At 49.4% G+C, this 21,124-nt stretch overlaps 3 protein-coding genes across 6 annotated transcripts in view; 1 reads left to right on the top strand and 2 right to left on the bottom strand.

The window, feature by feature from the left end:
- Positions 1 to 2,304, top strand: part of PHB2 (prohibitin 2) — a 6,211-nt gene extending 3,907 nt beyond the window's left edge. The window contains exons 6-9 of the mRNA XM_031056625.1: positions 4 to 61; positions 605 to 681; positions 906 to 911; positions 1,732 to 2,304. Of these exons, the coding sequence (XP_030912485.1) occupies positions 4 to 61; positions 605 to 681; positions 906 to 911; positions 1,732 to 1,762 (172 nt within the window). The 3' untranslated portion in view covers positions 1,763 to 2,304. The remainder of the gene's footprint in view (positions 1 to 3; positions 62 to 604; positions 682 to 905; positions 912 to 1,731) is intronic.
- Positions 2,305 to 6,221: 3,917 nt separating this feature from the next.
- On the bottom strand, positions 6,222 to 20,958 carry PTPN6 (protein tyrosine phosphatase non-receptor type 6). Of its 4 annotated transcripts, none has more exons than XM_031056665.1 (15): positions 19,426 to 19,514; positions 14,305 to 14,427; positions 13,802 to 13,996; positions 11,529 to 11,748; positions 10,669 to 10,785; positions 10,387 to 10,503; positions 9,889 to 9,985; positions 9,407 to 9,486; positions 9,152 to 9,301; positions 8,915 to 9,046; positions 8,494 to 8,648; positions 8,131 to 8,198; positions 7,612 to 7,763; positions 6,804 to 6,901; positions 6,222 to 6,696 (listed from the first exon to the last, which is right to left on the bottom strand). In XM_031056665.1, exons 1-15 carry the CDS (start codon positions 19,437 to 19,439, stop codon positions 6,588 to 6,590), a joined length of 1,827 nt encoding a protein of 608 aa, XP_030912525.1. In that variant the 5' UTR covers positions 19,440 to 19,514; the 3' UTR covers positions 6,222 to 6,587. The 4 variants fall into 4 exon arrangements, with proteins under 4 accessions (XP_030912525.1, XP_005420664.1, XP_030912523.1 ...); XM_005420607.2 differs by lacking the exon at positions 19,426 to 19,514 and adding an exon at positions 14,693 to 14,969; XM_031056663.1 differs by lacking the exon at positions 19,426 to 19,514 and adding an exon at positions 20,734 to 20,958 and having other exon boundaries at positions 8,915 to 9,301.
- The window catches only part of CUNH12orf57 (chromosome unknown C12orf57 homolog), a 2,057-nt gene continuing 1,890 nt past the window's right edge, over positions 20,958 to 21,124 (bottom strand). Inside the window, exon 2 of the mRNA XM_031056719.1 lies at positions 20,958 to 21,119. Coding sequence (XP_030912579.1) covers positions 20,958 to 21,119 — 162 coding nt within the window. The remainder of the gene's footprint in view (positions 21,120 to 21,124) is intronic.

The raw sequence follows: 21,124 nt of genomic DNA, 5'->3' as shown, positions 1-21,124 counted from the left end.
CAGGAATCCAGGCTACATCAAGCTACGTAAGATCCGAGCTGCTCAAAACATCTCAAAAACGGTGAGCGTTTGGGCACAGAATTCCCTTTGTCCTTTTGCGGTGCTTGTGTCCCCCCAGCTCAGTGGCCACATGATGAATTTAAGGCGAATGTGATTGCCCTGTCCTGATCTTTGTTCCTGCCCAGCCCTTCTCTGCTCAAGTAGAGCTTAAGACTTAGCAAGGATCTGCAATTAGATGTGAGGCTCAGAGTTCATGCCCTTCATATGACATGGCCAGATCCACATCAGATTCCATCACCCACCCTCTGCTGCAGGCACCAAAAGCTTCTGGTTACCTGCAGCTGAGAAAGGGGGACAGATAAATGTGGGATCAAAGGTCTTTGGGACAGAGAGACAGAATGAACACTTCTTTTAGAAAGTCTGATGGCTCTGGGATGGGAACTCAGGAAGTAGGGAGTTGTTTTGGGGAATTGCATTGATTTAAATGAGATCTTAAGTAATTATGAGAGTGCTGTATCTGAAGGGGGAGATGGGTTCCTAGTGCTGTTTGTCCATGTGCATTTTTAGTCCTTGATGCCATGTCTGTAATGTATTTCTTTTTTAGATTGCTGCCTCACAAAACCGTGTGTATCTCACAGCAGATAACTTGGTACTGAACCTGCAGGATGAGGCCTTCACCAGGTAAAGGGGCTGGGTGCCTGGGTTTGTCTGCACCCTTCCTGGGAAGCTGCTCCCCTTTCTGGAGCTCTCTCAGGATCTTTTTCTGAGGGATGCCAGAGGATGTAGCCAAGTTGGGAGCAGCCTCTCCTACTGTGGGAATGGGGATTTTTGTTAAATCTCATCAATTTACTCTTGGTTTTTTTTTCTTTCCCACCCTCCACCCCTTACTGCATCTGCTGACACAGAGGAAGGTAAGGCACTGCACGTTTTGATCCCTTTGTTAGTACTGGAGCCGGGGTGTTGCTGTTTCCTGGTGCCTGGCATGTTTCTGGCCTGGGCTGTTTTGGCCCCAGCAAGTTTATTCCAGTCTCTACCTCAATTCCCATTTGTGATGTGAAACTTGAAGCTTTCCTTGCAGGGAACCACACAAACATGTACATGGAGTGTGCAGTAATTGGAGCTCCATGTGTGCCTCGTAAGGAGCCTTGCATGGGAAAGGCAGCAGTAACTGTGGAGTCTTCTCTGAGCTACCACATGTACAGGGCATCCTGTGGTTATGGCAGACAGGGCTGGAAGGAGGCAGGCAGATGATCTTGGGAGTTTGTGATGGTTTGGGCTGATGATCTCTAGGGAAGATGCTTTTGTTATTCTCCAAAAGCTTTCCAGTTCATGTGAGACCACCCCATCTCCTGCTTTCAGAGCTGTCAGTTTGGTGGCTTTGCCTGATCTGTCCAGTGTTTACTGAAAAAGGCAGTGCCAACTGAGCTGACAGGATGCAGCTGAAAGCTTAGATTTCTCAGAACTGAGAAGGGAAACCAGAGTTGGTTTCTTTTCTCTGGACTCTCGGATTACAACATCCTTTTTCCTCACCTCTGACCACATTCTGTTATATTTGTTCCGGAAGATTTAAGGGGCTTTGAAAAAAAAACCACCTGCCTAAGAGGAAGGACTTGGAAGTCCAGATCCTTTGGGTGTGACCCATACCTCAGAATCCATATTGAGGAGCTGGTAGAGCTTTGCTTGTCCTTTCTGGTGACTTGTACTGATGACTCCCTTCTGTCTCCCTTTCAGTGACAGTCTCCTACCCAAAGGCAAGAAATGAAAGAAGCTGAAGATTCCTAGAACCAGCGTTGCTGACCAGCAGAAGATAAGAGTGAGGATCTTTGAACTCCCTCCACTAGTATTGTTTGTCCTCACTATGAAGTTTTTAATCCAGTAGCCAGATTTTGTCCCCATGCCTCTGCTCCATCTGTGGTGATTCAGTTACAGGAATGGGCCCTGCCTCTAGGCAGCCGTAATTCCTTCCTCATCCCACCAGTTAAATTTGGAGAGGGGGCAAAGGGGTTTACTGGTATTAACCCACATGGATATTTGCCTCTAATCTTCATTAATATTTAGATTTGTATGTAGGATATCAAATTATTTTTTGGCCAAGTGAGGGAGTTCTTCTGCCATCAGCACCAGGCTTTTTTTCTAGTAAATTTTGTTTCTCTTTCACTCTTGATCCCAAGAGAACCTGGGACTGAATTCAGGACAATGCCATTCATTGGGTGCCTGTCACTGCTGGAAAATCTTACTTGTGTCACTGTCTGCTCAGTGATGCTTTCAGATATTTGTAAAAATTAAAAAAAAAAAACAACCAAATTTTTATTGTGTCTAAGTGTGCTTAGTGCATGGTGAAAAAAAAAAAGTGGTTGTTTTATGTAGTCGGAGGTGGAATAGAGATTTTATTTGGTTGAAATACACTTGTAGTCACTGGCAGATCATCACAGTGTGGGGAGAGAGATGTTTGGATGCTCATACAGCTGTGTGGGTGACAGGCTGGTTCCTTAGCTGCCTGTGAGGGCTGCAGATGAGGGTAGGTTTACCTGCTTTTCCAGGTCACAGCAGCATCTCTATGCTGTGTCCTGGCCTCCATTGTTACACCTTGGGCTTTTTCCCCTCTCTGCTTTCGTGGTTGAAAAGAGGAGGAGAAATCTTCCTCCACTGACTAAACTCTCCTTTGCTTGTGTTTCAACAGCAAGATCTTGTGTCCTTCAGGGGGAGCTTCTTTGCTGTTTCTCTGGGCTGCCCTATACTAAGATTTAGGGCTTTCAGGTTATCACAGCGTCATAGAATCATAGAATGTCCTGAGTTGGAAGGAACTCACAAGGATCAAGTCCGGGGCAACCTAGAAGTTAAACTTTAGGTCAGAGCTTTGTCTAAACACATCTTGAACAGAGACAGACTCAGGGTTATGGCTGCTTCCCTGGGGAGCTTGGCCACCCTGTAAATTACTCTTTTTTCTGATATCCAACCTAAACTTCCCCCTGTACAATTTAATTACCCTTTTTTCTGATATCCAACCTGAATTCCCCCTGTGCAGCTTTAAGCCATTCCCTGTGTCCTGTTGCTGGACACCAAAGAAAAGAGATCAGCACCCCCCCTTCTGCTGCCCTTGAAGAGGAGGTATTAGGCTTGGTCTTCTCCAAGCTGAATTAACTTTGTATCTACAGCTGCTCCTTGTAAGTCACACATTTCCTTGCTGTCTTTGTTGCCCTCCTTTGGAGGCATTATAATATTTTTATATCCTCCTTGTATTGTGGAGCATGAAGCTGCACCCAGTGGTGGTGAGGCTGGAGCTGAGTGCAGTGGGACTCTCACTTCTCTGGCCAGTTAACTATTCTGTGCCTAGCACACCCCAGCATAACACACCTGGCAGGGCCTGCCATCACTCAGAATGCCCAGAGCCTTTTCTGCAGGGCTGTACCTCAGTCTCATCCTTTAGTCTGTACTCACATCCAGGATTGCAGCATTCTGGGTGCAGAATCTGGCATTTGCTCTTGTTCAGTTTTGTGTGGATGAAATTGTGTACACGTCTGGCTGTGTGCTGAACACTGTCCAGAGGGAGATGGTCACACTATCTAAAGCTTTGCCAAAACCAAAAAACAAACCCACACATCTGCCTTTCCTTTGACTGCTAGGTGGGTAGCCTTGTTGTGAAAGGTTATTAAATTTGTAAGGCAGGACTTTCCCTTCAAGGACTCGTGCACGCTTTGATCAATGACTGTGTTGCCTTTCAAGTCTTTTTCTTGATAGCTTCCAGACTAATTTTCTCCACTGTTTTACCAGGCACCAGTGAGACTGATTGACCTGTAATTACCAAGATCTTCTTTCTTGCCCTTCTTGAAAACTGGGACAACATTCCAGCGTCCATCTCAACTTACAGAGATTCCCAAGGCTGTTGATTAATAACTGAGAGAGGTTTCACAGTTAAATTGACCAACTCTTCAGTACCCTGGGAGGAATCCCACTGGGCCCCATAGACTTAGGTGCATGCTCTTGTAGCAGGAAATCCCATACAAGTTCCAAGTCAGCTGGGAGTTCATCGTTCATCATTCCCCCAGCCATGGCCATCCAGCCCAGGGCTCTGGCACCCCCCATCACCAGTGTCAGAGGAAGAAGCAAAGGCAGCATTAAATGTCTCTGCTTCATCACTGTTTGGGGATGAGATGACCCACCTCATCAAGTGACATGCCTTTAGTCTTCCTTCTGCTCTTAACATGCTTAAAAATGCCTATTTTTACCCACCATAGTACCAGACAGCTTCAACTTGACCTTGGGCTTTTTTTCCCTAGATTGGCAAGGGGCATGTCTGTCCTGCTGCATAATCTGTCCTTTCCAAAGTCCAGACACTTCCTGTTAAGTTGCAGAAAGAGATCCTTGCTCAGCCAAGCGAGGCCTCCAGGTCACTGGCTAGACTTCTGACACATAGTTGCCTGCTCCTGTGCTCTTGAAAAGAGGCCCCTTAAAAAGTGAGCAGCTTTTATGTACCCCACTATCCTCTAAAGCAGATTCCATGGGGACCTTACCAACTGCTTCCCTGCAGCCTAAAGTCTGCTCTCCCCAGGTCCAGGGCAGTAGCATTACTTACAGTTTTTCACCTGTCTCCAGGATTTTAAACTCAGCTGTTTCATGATCATGATGGTCAAGACAGCCACCCCAGAGACCATGTCTATTTACAACAAACCATCTCTTTTTACAAATAGACAATAGCTCCAACTTGAGCTCTCCAGGGAAGAAAAGAGGCCTTTGGGGGCTTCTTCCTCCGGTGAAGCAGAGCACAAGATCTTTAAAGGAACAGATAAAATCTATCGATTCCTGCTTTAAAGCTTACTGTCAATCAGAGCCATAACCAATACCCATATGTTTTGACTTGCAGTATCAAGAAAGCACAAATTCTTTGAACCAGCTTTGAAAATGCATTCTCAAATAGTCACCCCAAAGTATTTGTGTGTAACAGATCCTATGTAAAGAAGAGTAGACTGCTTATGACAGTGCTGTATTTCTTGATGTGCAGTCAGGAAAGTTCTTGTTCAGTCTAAATTTTTTGTAGACCGGACATTATGGGCACATTAGGCTCAGGGATTTGAACACAAATAAGGTTCTCAGTAACCTGAGCTTGTTCCACACAATGTCTTAATTTTGAAGCTTCAGGTAGAGTTTAAGCTAACCCTTGGTATGCCTTGGTATGCCAGGCTGTGGCAGCTGTTTAAGAAGACAACTGGGTCCTTGTCCTTTGAAGCTACCCAGGGGTCTCAGGCAAAGGTAGGTATTTCCTTAGGCTAGGACTTTAGCCATTCCCATTGCTTACAAGAGGCTATCTGGCATTGTGAAACACAGTACGTGTCCCTCCACCCATTTTTACTTCTGCCCCTTATTTCCCCCACTGCCCCTTTCCTGTTTCTTCCTCTAGTGGCAATGGAATTGCAGAGCCAGCTGGGAAATGCACACACAGGCCTATGGGCTCACAGGCTAAGGGAAGCTAAAGGCTGGCACACGGAAAGAGGGTCTGCTCACAAAGTGTCTTCTGCCTTCCAAATGCTTCCAACCAACTTTCTTGCCATATCAAATGACAGCAAGCAGTGTCCTTCCTCCCAATGCATTGTGTATAAATCCTGGTGGGAAGGGGGCTCTGGAGGCCTTTGGACCAGGCTGCTGCTGGAAGTGGCAGTTACCAGCACGAAGTCAGAGCAACTGTGGCTTTGTCTGTTCACATTTTGAAAACCCACAAGTAAAATTTAGATATAAAAGCTGTGTCAAAGTTTGTCACACCTGACTTGCCATGCTCAGACTTCCGTGCTGACCACCAACACTTGAGCCTCACAGCAAGGGGCCACCATAATTGGTCACAGCTTCTGTTCAGAAGCCTGAAGGCAACAGGAAATCAGGAAAACTAAGCTGGAGCCATCTTCATGAGTCTTTTCAGGTCTGCAGGTGAAATCAGGAGTACAGCTAACACTTGAAGAAGAAAACCTTTTGGGACCTGCTAGTCAAACACACAAGTTTATTTACAAACAAAAAGGAAAACATGGCCATCACATCAAATTCTGGTATATTTACAGCATCCAGGTGAAGGATGAGATAGCAAAAGGATAAGAGGGGCAGAAGGTTGGTATTAAGGAAGGAGGAAGTCTCCTGTTGAATTGCAGAGGAGCTGAGCTGAAACAGGCCAAAACCTTCATACTTGAAAAGCTGAGGCTTCAGGGAACACAAACAGGATAAACTCTTAACTCACAGCAGTAGGCAGAGATGTAGCTCCTGGATTGACCTTCCTTAGCTCTTGGCTGACAATTCCTCTGAAGCTGACACAGCAAAGGTGGGTTTGGGCCCGGTGCTCAGGGAGCAAGGGAGGGAGGGGCGTGACCTTTTCCTGCGAATGGATGATGAGGGGCAGTGCTTTGCTGGCCTGCACAGGCGTGGGACCATGGAGTCAGTCAGCTGAGCTACTGACTCCAGGGGTCACAGCACTGAAAGCTGGCACGGGAGAGAAGGGGAAGGCTTCGTTCCAGTCCAAGAGCAAGGAATGCGAGACAGGCCAGCTGGGATGTGAGCTCCAGTCCTGCAGCCCAAGTTCAAACCCCCATGGGGCTACCTGCAACGTATGATTATTTTTTCTTTAGTGAGCCTTTCAGCTTCTTCTCTGAGGAGCGTTGTTTCCGCACCTTCTCCTCCTTTTTCCCCAAGTTCTCATACACAGTTGACTCCTCTTTCTGCCTGTAAGACCAGGGAAAAAGTGAGGAAGAGGAAAAAGCCAGCCAAGCCAGCAGGCAGACTTGCCAGGGGCAGGCAGAGCTGGGTCTCTGCTTTGGATGGGCTCTTACTTGGAGGGTTTTCGGGAAACCTTGGGGTGTGCATTCCTCACTGCAGGGGGGTAGGCGATGTTCCCATACTCACACTCGTTTGGCTTGCCTTTCTGAGACTGCAGGAGAGGAAAAACAGGCTTAGAAGAGTGATCTAGGAGAGGCACCGTGGAAGAGTTCTGGCTGTTAAACCCCACTTTGTGCTAGGATCCCAGTGGAAGCTGGTGGATTGCTGAAGTGCCTGGGCTCAGCACACTGCCACTGCCAGGGGTGAGCAGCAGGTGCAAATGCAGCCTTGTACAGGGGCAACAGTGGGGCAACATCTCTGGAGGCACTAGAACACCTAAAAGTCCCAAATTTCTGCTAAAGAATATTAAAACAGTAGGAGCTACAGCATGCTGCCAGAAGCTACAAGGAAAGAGAAAAGACACCACTTATCAAATAGCAGGAAAAGATTCTGCAGCTGCAAAACTGGGATGTGAAAGACAAAGAGGAAAGAAGAGGCAAGGAAAGTCTTTGCTTGTCCTAAAAAAAGTTTGTAACAAAACAGCACTAGGTGATATTATTCAGAACGTAGTTAAAGTAACTGATTAAAATTTAACTGCTGTCTAGCGGTTCAGAAGGGATTGGTACTTGAACTGCTAATGAACTTGTCCTTTGAATTTAAAAGTCTTAGAAGAGAGGAACAGGGACACAGATCTTACTGCACGATTGTAGTCTGTGTAGGTCTCAGTATTAGCTTAAAACTTCTGAAAGAGAGCACTTGGGCTCAGAGCCAGCAGCATGCAGGACTTAGGCTCACAGGGCAGCAGAGCCCCTTTTCTCTCACCTGGATAACTTCCAGCTTTTTCTTGGTTGCCTCTATGAACTGGCAGATGGCCATGTAGATGAACTTGTACTGGGCCTCTGTCTGCACCATCCCAGATCGCTGGGCCCTCACCATCTGGATGGTCTTCTGGATGTCAATGTCGCAGTCCAGCCCTAGCAAGGAGCACCAGAAAAGCTTACGGACATATTCACTGCCCCCTCTCCCAGTTCTCCACCAAAAGCAGCCACAGTGGAGGACAGTCAAGAAGTTTCCACTCCTTCCATACTCTTTATTCCTGTATGGACCTCCCAGCTCTCCCCCTGCTCAGTATCTTTGAAGTCTGGCTGTGGATGAAAAGCCAAAGCTCAGGGAAGACTAAAGCCATAAGAAATGGATATGGTACAGAGATCCAGCAGAACAATTTTCTTAGGGCTGTGGCAGGATCTTCTCCCACTGACAGCTGATAGTTTTCATCCCTCTGCAGCTGAACTTAAAGGCAAAACCCTACTGGGTAGTCCAGTTCATTTTGAGTCCTCTTACCCTTGGTAGAGATTGTTTCCACTATCATATCAATGACGATGATAGTCCCAGTGCGGCCAATCCCAGCACTGCAAGGAGAGGACAAGCAGAGGTCAGAGCAAGACAGCTCCTGAAACAAAATGCAGCTGCTTCTGGGAAAGCTTGTGCCTCTTGTAGCAGCTGTTCAGCAATGCCACAAAAGAGTCATGGGTTCAACAGGTAGAGAGTGTGGTGTGGGGGCATTGAAGAAGAAAAAAGCAAATACTGGGACTGGCATATGCTTCACTCACAAGTCCTGGGGTACAGCTGGAAGCAGCAGGACTTTCTGTATCTCATGCTAGGTAAGCTATGGAGGATGCTTCAAACTCCAGCCTCTGTACCAACCTGCAGTGTACCAGAATAGGCCCTGCATTGGGGATGCTCTCTTGCTTCTGGTTTATCTGGTCGAGGAAGCTGAGGACTCCTCCCGGCTCACTGGGTACACCATGGTCAGGCCAGCTCAGGTACTGGTATTGCCAGATCTCACGCACAGCCTTGCCCTGAGAAGAGCAAAGCACCCCACTGGTAAAACTGCAACCCAGTCCTGTCCCTGGCCTCTGTCCCAGGGAGAGGTGAGTCTGGAGCCAGAGAGAATATCTGTCTCCTGCCCACTTCTTGGTGATTCTACCAGTGTGATTCCAGCCCAAACCAGGCGGGAACACCAGCCCCAGGAATGCTGGAACAGCAGCATCATCACGGCACCCAGGAGTTGCCAGGTTGAGGTGTTTGGTGGCTTGGATGGCAGCCCCTGGTCAGACACACTCACGTTATCCTTCGGGCACACGCAGAGGTGCCGCAGTTTGTACTCCAGTGCGTCGTGCTCCCCAGTGTTCTGCACAAGGTAGGGACCGTACTCCTTCGTGCTGCCCAGCTCTGGCCAGTAAGGCACACATTTGTTCTGTGTGGGCAGAGAGGGCAGGGTGAGGATGGGCAGAAGGCAGGAGAGAGAGAAAAAGCAGAGCAATGGTTGAAAGGGAAGAGACACCTCCGGACTGCTACTTACCCGGCCTTTTTCCACCTCCCGTGTTGTCATCACAATAATGCGTGTGTTCTCCTGCCACACCATTTGCCACAAGTCATTGACTGTGGCATCCAGGCAGCCCTGGCTGGCGATGTAGGTCTTGGTGCACTCATCTGGGCTGATCAGGGTATTCTGAGTGCAGACAGGGAAGGGTCAGGAGGGCTGCAGAGGCAGCAGACCTTGCCCTGCTTTGGCACTGTTCTGGACAGGCACACAGCCGTCTTTCAAGAATCTCACCTTGACATAGTTGGCATTGATGTAGTCAGATCCAGGTATGTTTGGGTCCCTTCCCTGAAGGATGACTCTGGAGTGATCAACTGGGGGTGCAGTGAAAGAATGAACAGTGCAATGAGATACTCCATGCACAGCCACACAGAGCTCCCTCAATGCCCCGTGCCACCTCAGTCATGATTCCCAGGGATGCCCCATATCCTCAGCTCTCCCTCTCTGGGTTCAGACCAATCTCACTCCATCCTCCCATCTCTCAGTCTCTGTGATGGACCACAAAAGCTAATGAGTCTGATGCAACCCTCCCTCCTTCCTTCAAGGACAGGAAAAGGCTGTGACCTTCCTCATCAGTTCTTAAATCCTCAGTGCCATACACCTTGTAACCTGCTCTGGAGGACAGGGATGGTTTGGAGGGAGGGATGACTTCGACAGCTCTTCATTGTCTGTCTGTCCATTTGGTTTATTTTTTATAGTGGGGAAGCAAGACTCACAGGGCAATATGTTCTTGTATCGGTTCTTGCTCTTATTTTCAGGTCTCTGGCCCTCATGACGGTCAAACAGGTGCTTGGCTTCCTGTTTTTGCAGGCTCTGAGAGCAGAAGAAAGAACAGTCATGGCAAGGTCACAATGTATGACAGGGGAGGTGGGCACTAGGAGGCACAGTAGTGGTGGCTCTAATGACACATGGGCATGCTGTGGGGGAGCAGAGAAGTGAAAACCAAACCTAGACTTGAGAAGTCTAAGGCTTGTGCCCTTACTGTCTTGGTGACTCACTTTCCCAATCATAAAAAAGCACATTTCTACATCACTGGGTTCACTTAAAGATGAGACTCATTCCCTAGGGGAACTGGTTCCAAACAGACACTTCTTTCAGAAATAAATTGACAAGACACAAGAAATTTGTGTACAGGAAGAAATCGAGGATGGAGAATGAGGTGGTGCATACAGAATTCCCAAAAAGCCAAATAATGTCCCCCAACAGTTTCTTACATCAAATTCCTCCCAGAATCCAGCCTTGGACGTCTCCTCAGACAGACTCGTCTTCTTGTTCAGTTCGTGCACTCTGTTCTCAATGTCAGCAGCATTCACCCTCGTAGCATAATAGGGCTGGGGATGGGAAAACACAATAGGTGAGAGAGAGAGAGGGATACTGCTGGAGAGCAAAGTGTCCTCTGTGCACCATGGAAAAAAGAAGGAAAGGGACATAAAGCAGAAAAAAACAACAATTCAGTCCCTCCAAAGGGCGCCTAAAAACCAGGAAACCGGACTTACCTGCTTCAGGTACACAAAGGAACCAGACATCTCCTCAATTCCAATCTTCTTGAAGTGCTCCACCAGATCTGTCAAGCTGTCAAACATCTCAGTCCCTCCAATTGTGTAGCGTCCATTCTAAACAGAGGAAGAACGTGTAATGTCTCACTCATAACACTCATAACAGAATCCTGGAATAGTTTGGGTTGGAAGGCATCATAAAAGGCAGCTAATTCCAAACCCCCTGCCATGGGTAGGGACACCTTCCACTAGACTGGGTTGCCCAGAGCCCCCTCCAGCCTTGCCTCAAACACTTCCAAGAATGGGGCATCCACAGTTTCTCTGGGAAACCTGAGCCAGTGCCTCACCAACCTCACAGTATTTTTTCCTATTAATCCATCTAAACCTGCCCTCTTTCAGTTTGCTCTATCACTCCATGCCCTCGTAAAAAGTCCCTCTCCTGCTTTCTCATGAACCTCCTTTAGGTACTGGAAGGTGCTGTAAGATCTCACCGGAGCTTTCTCCAGGCTGAACAGCCCCCACTCTCCCCACCTGTCCCATGAACAAAGCTGGTGAAAGGCAGGAAAAAGGCAATGGTGGGGTGCAGATTCATAGGCACCACCCTGCACCATCTAGGAAAACACTTCCTCTGGCAGGGAGGTCAGAGGAGTTTGCCCTGAGCACACGGAGTTCATGGCACTGTGCTCTCAGTGGATCAAAGCCCAGAGAAGGTGCATTGCCCTCCTATCCCACTTAAGGCCAGTTGCCTTCTCTCCATGGAATCTCATCATCCCACATGAAAGAAATAGGAGTAATAGTGAGAGCCATTCTGGTAGCATCCATCAGACCACTGTCTCTCCTCCTGCCCTCCCACTGCTCACCTCACACATGATCTTGATGTGTGTGACTTTGAGCCGCGTCCCAGAGGCACCGGCTGCCCCGGCTGCAGCATCAGAGCCAGGTTTAGGCTGGTCAGTGAGGACAGACAAGACAAAGTCCCCAGGTTTGCTGAGGCTCTCCCGCACCAAGAAGGTCCAAGGGGTAGCTTTGGCCTGGAGCAGGGACTCGGCTGCAGGGCCTGACAGATGCCCATGGTACCACCTAAGGAAAAGCAAGAGAGGGTTAAAAAAGAGGTGGAGATGTGAGAAGTGGATGCCCTTGAGCTGATGATCGAAGAACAGCAACACTGGGCAACGGTGAGGGAGGAAGAAAGGAAGGGGGAGACAGAGAGGAAGGAATGAGAGAAGGAAGGAGGAGCAGGATCTTGGGAAAAGCAGCTGAGACAGAAGGTGGAGAGCCGGGCAGAAGAGGAAAGTGCAGGGGATGAGGTGGAGACAGAAGGGACCTAGGGAGCAGAAGGCTGGTACTGGACGAGACAGTGGGAAAGCACCAAGTGTGATCCATTGTGTGACACACACAAAGGCACAGGTAAGTGATACTTTCTGCCTGGAACACCAGTTGGGAGAGGGTAGTCTGTGTGTTCCAGCACCTCACAGTATTATTGGGACTGTTGCCTTACTGCTGCAAGGGGCTCTGGAAATCCAAACACCAGGGAAACAAAAATAAGCCCCCACTGAGTCAGAAACTCTCCCATCAGAATTAGCAGCATGCAGATGGTTATGCTGAGATCAGATCCATTAAAGAACCATTCCAGCAACTCCTCTTTCTGAAACTCAGCCACCTCTTCACTCAAAGGATAATGCCCATTCTCTGAGCACTGCAGCAATCACCCTGGCCATAGGAGTGAGCAACAGGAGCTGATCCATGTGCACATTCCTGTCTTCAATACAAACACTCAGCAGCTCCTTCTCCTCCTAGCACAAGGTCAGGAGCATCCCCATTTGACCAAGGTGTTCCCTGCCTCGCCATGGGGATGTGGGAATGAATTTACTTCCATGGAGCAGCTAACAGGGAAGGCCTGGCGTGGTACTGGTGAACTTCACATTGTTAGGGGGCTGTTTGTTCCCACAAACTGAGATGGAGTTCAGGAGGCCACAGCCCAGTCACAGAGGCAGCTGGGGCATTTATTCATTCCCCCCTGCATCTGGTCAGAGCAAGGGGGTACAGCAAGAGGTTCACACAGTTATTACTGGGCTCAGCAAGTAACTTTTGCTGACCCTCACCTCATGCACTGCAAGAAGCAGCTGGTGACTCTCACTGCATGGCTGTCATTAATTTCTGAGCCTCCTCTCAGAGAATTGTTCAGCCACCATGTGCTCAGGTGCCACCTTGGGATCAGTTGGCCCCTCCTGCCCATCAAAGAGGTCTCCCAGCCTCCCCTCCCCACAGGGAGGAGGGGGTTAATGGGTCCCATTCCTCCCTCCCCCAGCAAAGCCCAGCTCTTCAAAGCCACGTGACGGAAAATCACTTGGGGAGAGAGTGAGAGGAGCTTTCGTAAGAGCCCGAGGGGGGGAGGGGGTAAGTTTCCAACCGCAGGAGGAAGGGAGGAAACTGCAGGGCCACGAAGCAATGGCCTTGACTGGAGAGGACAGCCAGCAGCAGACCTGCCTCTCTGCAGCCTGACTCCGAGCAAGCTGGGGTCTACCCCGATGTTTCAGCCTCTCTGCTCCCTGCCTCCAGGTGCCCAAGGAGGACCAGTGGAGGAAGGACTTGTCACCCCAGAGCAGGGCATGACAGCTCCCCCAAGCTGCATCAAAGGGCCTGAAAGCAAATCGCGAGGGCAAAGCCACCTGATTTGATTTAGGAACTTGGTGTCAGAGACACATGCAAAGCGGGGACAGGAAGGAGACTAAGCAGGCCAGGAATAGCAGGGGAGCATGGTCCTGCTCGCAGCTACGTGAGTCACCCAGGCCTAGAATAACCAGGGAGGTTTGGGGCACGACTGAGGGCTTCCACACAACGTGTCCCTCCACAGACCACTGCAGACCCACAGCGGACACCGCAACCTTTTCTTTCAAAAACAGTGTATAAATAGCAAAGGCAACCGGAAACCAGAAGTAAAAATAGATCCCTACTAGACCTGCTGTGATGGATCAAGGTACACACAGCTATTCCTGGGGATGCTACCCCCATGGACACAGAGGAGGTCAAGAAAGGCATTTTTTGCAGGATTTGCTCTGGGGATGCCGGCAGGACAGAAAGAGGCCATGAAACATTTAATCACAGACACAGCAGCTCCGTGCTGTCCCTGTACCTCTCTGTCGTGGGGTCAGAACAGTTGAGCGGGTATCTCAAGTCGATGATGGTTCCATCTTTGTCCTGCAGCGAGCCCTGTTGCTGTGTGTAGTACTCCACCAGTTCAGACAAGGTGGCAAACTTCTCCCCTCCATACAGGTCATAGAAATCCCCAGTATTCTGGATGCGGATGTGGGTTACCTGATCACCAACCCTGTGGAATAAAGCACAAGGCAGTCCAATGAGGTGGTTGGAAAAGGGGCAGGAAGGTGTCCTGCACTACCTCCCACCATGGAACCAGAGCAAACCACCTCCGTGAATGGAGATGACTGGAAAGAGAAGCTCCTTGGGCAGCTTGAGGGAAGCTCTAGAAGACACTGGGAAGCTGAGGTCATTTTACAGCTTGAGAAGAACTCAAAGGAATAGAGACAGGATGAAGAAGATGCCAGAGGACATGTGAGGATCTAGGCCATCTGTGTACGTGACACTGCAAAGACAGAAGCTGGAGTCCAAGTTACTGACCGGACTGAAAGGGAAAAATCCCCCTGATTCCTCCGACTGGGTCTGGCCAGGAAGCTCCCATGGACACCTCGTCCCTTCAGTAAGGCTTCAGCTTCCAGCCCACTCAGGTCACGGTGAAACCACCTAGCAGAGAAAATAACAGCAAGACCAAGTGAATAAAAAAGGCCAGGCACTATTGTGGAGATCTATAGGGTGCAGAATGGTCCCCAGTCAGCATCCCTAGGTGAAAATCAGCCGCAGCAACAGCATCCCTTGCTGCCTGATGCCTCCCCCAGCCTATGGACGGTTCCCATGAGAGATACGGCTTCCAGGGCCATCCCTGCCCTCATCCATCCTACTTCGCTGGTCCCATTCCTCACACACACACAGACCTCTCAGACCCTCTTACCTCACCATTGTGGAGGGAGAAAGAAGAGGCGGCCAAGTGGCTGCCACCAAAGCAACCCAAAAAACACAGAGGAAAAATCAGTTTGTGCTGGAAGGGAAAGGGAAGTCGGAGGTCTGTGCTGGGGCACCCAACGCCAAGCTGTTCCTGCGCCTCTTGGGAGCTGGCCATGTATCTCTCCAGGAGCTGACTGTCAGTCCATTCAGGCCCTCTCCATGCACCTTTCCCTGGGCAGGTGCCTTGATCCCTGGCCCGCTGTGCAGCGCTGCTGGGCACGGGCAGGCGCGAGCCCGAACACAGCGGGGCACGCACAGCTCCGGGAACAGGAAGCGCTCTGAGCCATCCACTCCGCAGCCCTGAGCTGCTTTGCATACACTTCTGCTTCTCCTTTTGTGTCTTTCCTCCCCATAGCCCCTATTATTTTTGGGTCCCCGTCTTTAGCACCCAAGGGCTGACTCTTTGCATGCATTTTGGGTTCTGGCCGTGTTCACAAAACACAGTTCTGCTCGTCCCCTGCTCCCCTTTTCCTCCAAAAGGCCAATGAGCAACACAAATGGTCCCAAATGCTCTACATGCTCCATACAGGCACAAGGGGGAATCCGTGTGAATCCAGAGCTGCAGACTTCAAGGTCCAGGCTGGTGCTCTGAGCACAGCAGTGCCTGCCTGAAACCAGCCTGCCACGGGATGGGACTGACACGGGCAGTGGTAGCTCAAAAGCAATGGGGAGGTTGGGAGAGGGTAGTGAAGCTGCTCAGGAAGGCAGGCAGAGACCAGGACAAACAGCTACTACCTACAGGGAGCCCACACAGCACTGAGGGAGCTGAGCCGAGGACCTTCAAAATCCTGGCACCCCACACTGAGGCCAAAGCTGACAACCTGGACAACCAGGTATAAAAGGATGGAAAACCATTCCAGTCACCTGGCTGCTTCCAGGTGTGGCCATGACTGCCCTGCCCACAACACTGGCTTCAGGGTCTGCAGGTCTGGTGAAAGAATGGGAGCTAAGCCGTGGCCTAAGAGTGCAATCCAGCTGGCAAAGGAGCCTGGCTTTTCCCTGGGGCCATCTCAGCTACCCTGTGTGGTGTGGGCAGCAGCAACAGCAAGAGCCTTGCTCATTTCAAGCAGCAGCAGCTGCAGACTTCCCCACACACCACCAGGCTGGGAAATCCTGCAAAAAGATGAACAGGCTGCTAGCTAAGACCTAGACAAAAACTCGTGGCCAAGAGAGAAACCAGTAACAAAGGGAAGTACAGGAGAGATGAGTGGGAAGCTAAACTTCATTGCTAGAAAGGCAACCCAGGCACCTACAGCAGCTTCCTTAGAAATGCTTCTGGTTTCATGCACATGGTGAGCTGGGCTGTGGTGAGCTGCAGGCAGCCAGAGGTACTGACTTAGAACTGATATTAAAAACCAAGGAGATTTTAAATGCACGGGATCAACTCAAGGGAACAACTTCTGCACAAAATTGTAGAAGTTGCACCAGAAAGGCGGCACCTAAATCAGTCTAGCAGGAACAGGAAACAAGTGTTGTTTATTGCCAAGGGAGAAAAGGCAGGAACTTCCAGGGAGAAGTCCCAAAAAATAATTCCTGATATCAAAAGCATATTAGAGTATGCTGAGTCAATATGAAGCCAAGGCAGACGAAAACCAAAACTTAGGCATCCCTGCACCCTACACTGAAGGAGAAAATCTGTCTGAGGAACTGAACATTAGCTGGACACAGGGGAACAGGGAAAGAACAAGATAGCAAAGAGCGCAGACCAGAATAAGAAAGGGTGAGAGAGCACGTATCCCATGTAACTCAGTATCCTCCAGAAGGACAAGCCACAGGGTGCAGTGTAATCTCTTGACAGTATTTTCGTGGACAAAAATCCTGTATCACATAATTTACAAGATGAGTTTATGCTACTGCTTGCTTTCATTTTAGGAAAAGAGTGGATGCATGCAGCAACACTGGTGTCTTTGATCTGGGCCATTGAATTAAAAACTACCAGTAAGGGAGGGAAATGTCACCATAGAGAAGCCATCAGTCAGTATCTTCGAGGCTGCTCTCCCAAATGGCTGCAGCATGGAACAGCTGAGCCACTACATATAATAAGACTATAACTGAGCCACTAAAACACTTTTAAAATATAATTAAGAGGTCAAGAGATTTCAGCAAAGAGACTACTCTTACACTGTTTGGCTTTCAGTACAACACAGGTGTTAGAACCTCATCTTGTAAATCCGTCATGGAAGCAGACCACAGCTAGCGCAGTAACAAATTTACAGCAGAAGATAAATGAAATAGCTAATTAAAAAACACACATCTGGATCACTGCAAGAAAAAAAAAGGCCCTGAGAAACTGGAAAGGATCCAGCATAATGCCACTAATGTAGTGAAGAGCCTGGAACATAGCAGAGAGCAAGCTGGGTTTATTCAACTTGAAGAAAAGATGCTTAAGGAGGGATTTAACACTTGCCTGAGACTACCTAAAAGGGGCCATGGGGGTTTAGAGCTGATAAGTCAGGTTCTTTTTTGTGGGACACAACCAAAAGAAAAGAGGCAACAGGCATGACTTGCAGCAAGGGAAATTCTGATTAGGTATCAGGAAAAACTGCACACGTGCTCCCCCCCAAGGGGGTTCAGCACTTGCCACAGGTCCTGAGAGCAGCGGAGGAACCTCCAACCTGGCAGGTGTCAGGACTCAGCCCAACAGGGCCCTGAGCCACCGAGCTAGTTTTGGGGCAGCAGGGGTGGGACTAGGCAGTGCAGAGGTCAAAATGGTTGTTAAAGGAAGAGCAGAGAGAAAGATTGTGTATAGAGTTTCTTTTGCCCTTGTACTTCCTAAGCCTCTGTTGGGAGCTACTTGTAGTCAACTGTCAAATGCATAACAGATTTTGCACCCCTTGGCAAAGAGCTCCATTGCTCAGTTACAGAAATGCCCCCTCCTTTGACTCACTTATAACCTGCTCCCTGCCTCCTTTTTAGCACCTGGTTGTTGTAAAGAAAGGAAAATCAGTCTGTGGATCCTGTTTCTCTCCCCCTGCTCCAAGCCGCTCGTGGTAATAAATCTGAAACATCTGTATCCACCCTCAACTCTTTGCCAGGCTGAAGACTCCAGCCCTATTAAGGGTTTTTTTGCTTTTTTTTTTGTACAGAACTATTCTACACCTCTGACCACCTTTGCTGTCCCTCTCAGAGATATTTCCAATTCTGGCATTTTGATGTGGAGATAAGAGTGAAGGTGGGCGCAGAACTGTGGTATTCAAAATGTTGGTGAGTCATGGACAGTGGTGATTTCTGATGTTCACTACAACCAAGCATTAAGCTAACAACTGCATGGACTTCTATAATCAAAGAGAGGTTACCATTAGTTCACAGTCATTGTTTTATATGCAATTTTTGTATTGTTTTTCTGTATGAACATTGTTTTACATAAGCCTTTTCATCTGCTGTTCTACTGCCCACTCATTCACTGCCATTAGGTCTTTCTGAGATTATTCACAAGTCAACTCCCACTCTATTATCCTGAATAACTTTCTACCATCATCCAATTTTCTCACCTCACCAGTATTCCCAGGTCACTTGGGGATATACTGAACAGCACGTATTTCAGATAAGGCCCCTGTGATCTGACCACTGATGACTTCCCTTTGCTGTAAAAATGGGACGTTAAATCCCACCTTCCATTTACTATTCTCTAGTATTTCTTTACTCAAGAAAATCTTTATCTTTTTTAATCCTGTGATTTCAGCCTTATTTAAAGACTTTGATGAGAGAATCTTGTCCAATTCTTTAAATCCAAGCAAACTGTACTGGCCAGACCTGCCTTATCCACAAGTTTCCTACATCCCTCAAAACTCTCCAGGTTTACAGCACCATATTTGCCTTTACAAAAGCAGATGCTGGCACTTCCTTTAGTATCACATTCATTGCTCTCCCCATTATACTGTGCACCCTCTTGCTCAGATAATGACTTTATTGTTCCACGCTTTGGGGAGGAGCTAATTTGGAGCCCTTTTTGAGAATGAGCATTGCCTTTGTTAATCTTTTTCTAAATCTCAGCACGGAGATGATTTCAGACAGGAGGTTTGCTGTTCTGTACAGAAGTCTGCTGTAGTTCAGTCATTAGTGCAGAGCAAAGGCTGCCTGGGGATGGGCTGATGGACCATCTTCCTGTGACCTGCCAAAGCCACATGCTCTCCACCAGGCCTTGGGGCTCCAGAACAGTGCTGGACCACTGTGGTTGCCCAAATTCTTACCAGAGAGTAATGCCAGTGTGAATCCCATTTCCTGACACCCTTCCAGAGCAGTCTCCAGAGCAGGGTGCCTGTTTGGACTGACTGTGGGGATTGTATGTCCTGCTTTTTGTTCCATAAAGGGCTAGAAAAGACTGCAGCAAATAAAGGAATAACCAGCATTTAAAAGGCCAGGCAGCTGACATCTCTCTCTGCAAAACCATTCAGAGATGCTGCAGCTGCAGGGTGGCAGAGGAACTGCAGCAGACTGGGCATCACAAACCCTGCTTGCTCCTTATCAAAGTGAGAAGGAGCAACAGTAATGTAAAGCACAGCGAGCTCCAGTCCTCTTGCTACCCCTACCAGAGGGTCGGCCCTCTGGCTACCTCCAGTAGGCAGCTCCTATTAGAAACTGGGTTTTTTTCCCTTCTGTGCCTGATTCCTACTGCTGCTATTTTTATTTTTCTCACCAACAACTCATTTTCTTGCCCTAACTAGCATTCACAGCACTCACCCACGGGATGGCATCAGGGTCTTGTCTCTCAGATCCCCACTGATGGAGGACTGACAGGAGCTGGTGGAGGAAGTACCACAGCCCTCAACCAAGGGGGTCCTACTAAAGAAAATAAAGCAACATTGGAATTACCAAGAAAGGATCTTGAAACGGATTTGGGAGGGAGATCAAAGACCTGGATAGAGGAGGGGCGGCCTGGCACCCTGGCGGCAGGGCTGGAGGCTCATGGCGGTGAGTGCGGGGCGCTGGAGCAGCAGCTGGCCGTGCCTGCGGGTGCAGCACCTCCCGTGACTCACCTGAGCCCGATCCGCACAGGGGAAGCCCCGAACTCCGCCTGCTCCCAGGCGGAATAAGGAGGAGGTAGCTCCAGGTCAGGCAAACCTCAGGCCTCAAGCCGCGGGCTTAATTTTCACCATTTGCAAAGCACTTCCTGGACTGCAGTTAATGAATAATCAAAGGGGTGGGGGAAGGCCAAGGCCAGGCTCGGAGAGGTAGATGGAGACGGAAGGGACCGACTGCTCTTCCTGCCTCCCATCCACGAGCTCACGCCCTCGCTGGCTGCATTCCTTCTCGCTTCGTAATTGGGAGCACAGAACTCCCGACGCAGCTCCCTCACACCTGGCTTGCAGCTCTCTGCTGTCCCAGGCCTGGCTCCTTCACTCTCAGCCCTTTCCCTCGCCTTTCTGTCGCCGAAGACCTGAATTCTTCCAAGGACAACAGGGACAGAGGGCAGGAGGCTACAAGCAGACATACCTGATGTCCCTCTGAATGACATTGGAAAGAAAACATTGCAAAGGAGCAACGCTGCACCACTAGGTTGATCCCTCTGCGGTCCAAAAAAAAAAGGTGAGATAAAAATTTTATGTTGTTTATGTTGTTGTAATCCAGTCTGCAGCCAAACGGGGCAAGCCCAGCCCTCCCACGCTCGGCCGCTCCCTGCGGCATCTCTCTGCTGCCTTTTTCACTAAGGATAATGTGATGGATTGCACATTCAGCCACAAAACAAGGCAGCCACAGGCACTGGGGGCAGGAGTAAACTAGCACTGACCCTGCTGGGACAGGGGCCTCAATGCCATTTACAACACTTGCTGAACAGTACTGGATCGTGTTGAGGGACACATTTCCTAGTATACTTCAAACAGCACGTCTGAAAATGCTTGCCCTTGTAAAGTGTTTAATGCCTGTCTCTCTGATACCAGACCCTAGGCCTTCACACCGAGGCTCTGCACAAACCTTTTTGCAGAACATGGTGCATACTGGGCCTCCCAAAAGAGCATCACAAATGTCACGCAGAGAGCACTGCTGTACCTGCCTCTGCACCAGGGAGCAGCACTGCTGAGCTCACGGCCATTCATGAAACACGGGCATTTTCAACACACGCTTTATTCACGAGCAGACACATGAGTGGGCACGAAGCATCCCATTCCTTCCAGGACCGCATCTTCCTTGTTCAATGCCCCATTCCTAGGGCTGACAGGACCTGCACCTTGGAAGGAGGGCACCAGCCGGAGCACCGGGAGAGCTCCGCGGGCTCAGGAGGCAGCAACTCCGCCGGTGCCGGCCCCGTGCGGCGGCAGCGTCATGGGCGGCAGGAACATGGCCTTGAGCTTGCCGGACATGCTGGCGATCTCCGGGTCCTGCGACTCGTAGGACTTGATCAGCCGGGCGAACTTCAGGACGCCTGCAAGGGAAGGGGGTG

Source organism: Geospiza fortis, unplaced genomic scaffold (genome assembly GCF_000277835.1).
Source record: "Geospiza fortis unplaced genomic scaffold, GeoFor_1.0 scaffold1, whole genome shotgun sequence".
NCBI classification, from domain to species: Eukaryota; Metazoa; Chordata; class Aves; order Passeriformes; family Thraupidae; genus Geospiza; species Geospiza fortis.
The sequence above is the reverse complement of the archived record's forward strand: the minus strand, read 5'-3'. Positions and strand labels throughout refer to the sequence as shown.

Bases quoted from the DNA above. Each gene is read 5' to 3' on its own strand.
- PTPN6 (XM_031056663.1), bottom strand. From the start codon at position 20,780: ATGAATGGCCGTGAGCTCAGCAGTGCTGCTCCCTGGTGCAGAGGCAG. The intron at 10,504-10,668 runs GTAAGTCCGGTT...TCCCATCCCCAG, and splicing joins CCTTTGTGTACCTGAAGCAG to CCCTATTATGCTACGAGGGT. The intron at 8,649-8,914 runs GTGAGTGTGTCT...TGCTCTTCTCAG, and splicing joins GCGTGTGCCCGAAGGATAAC to GGCAAGGCTGTGCGTGAGAT.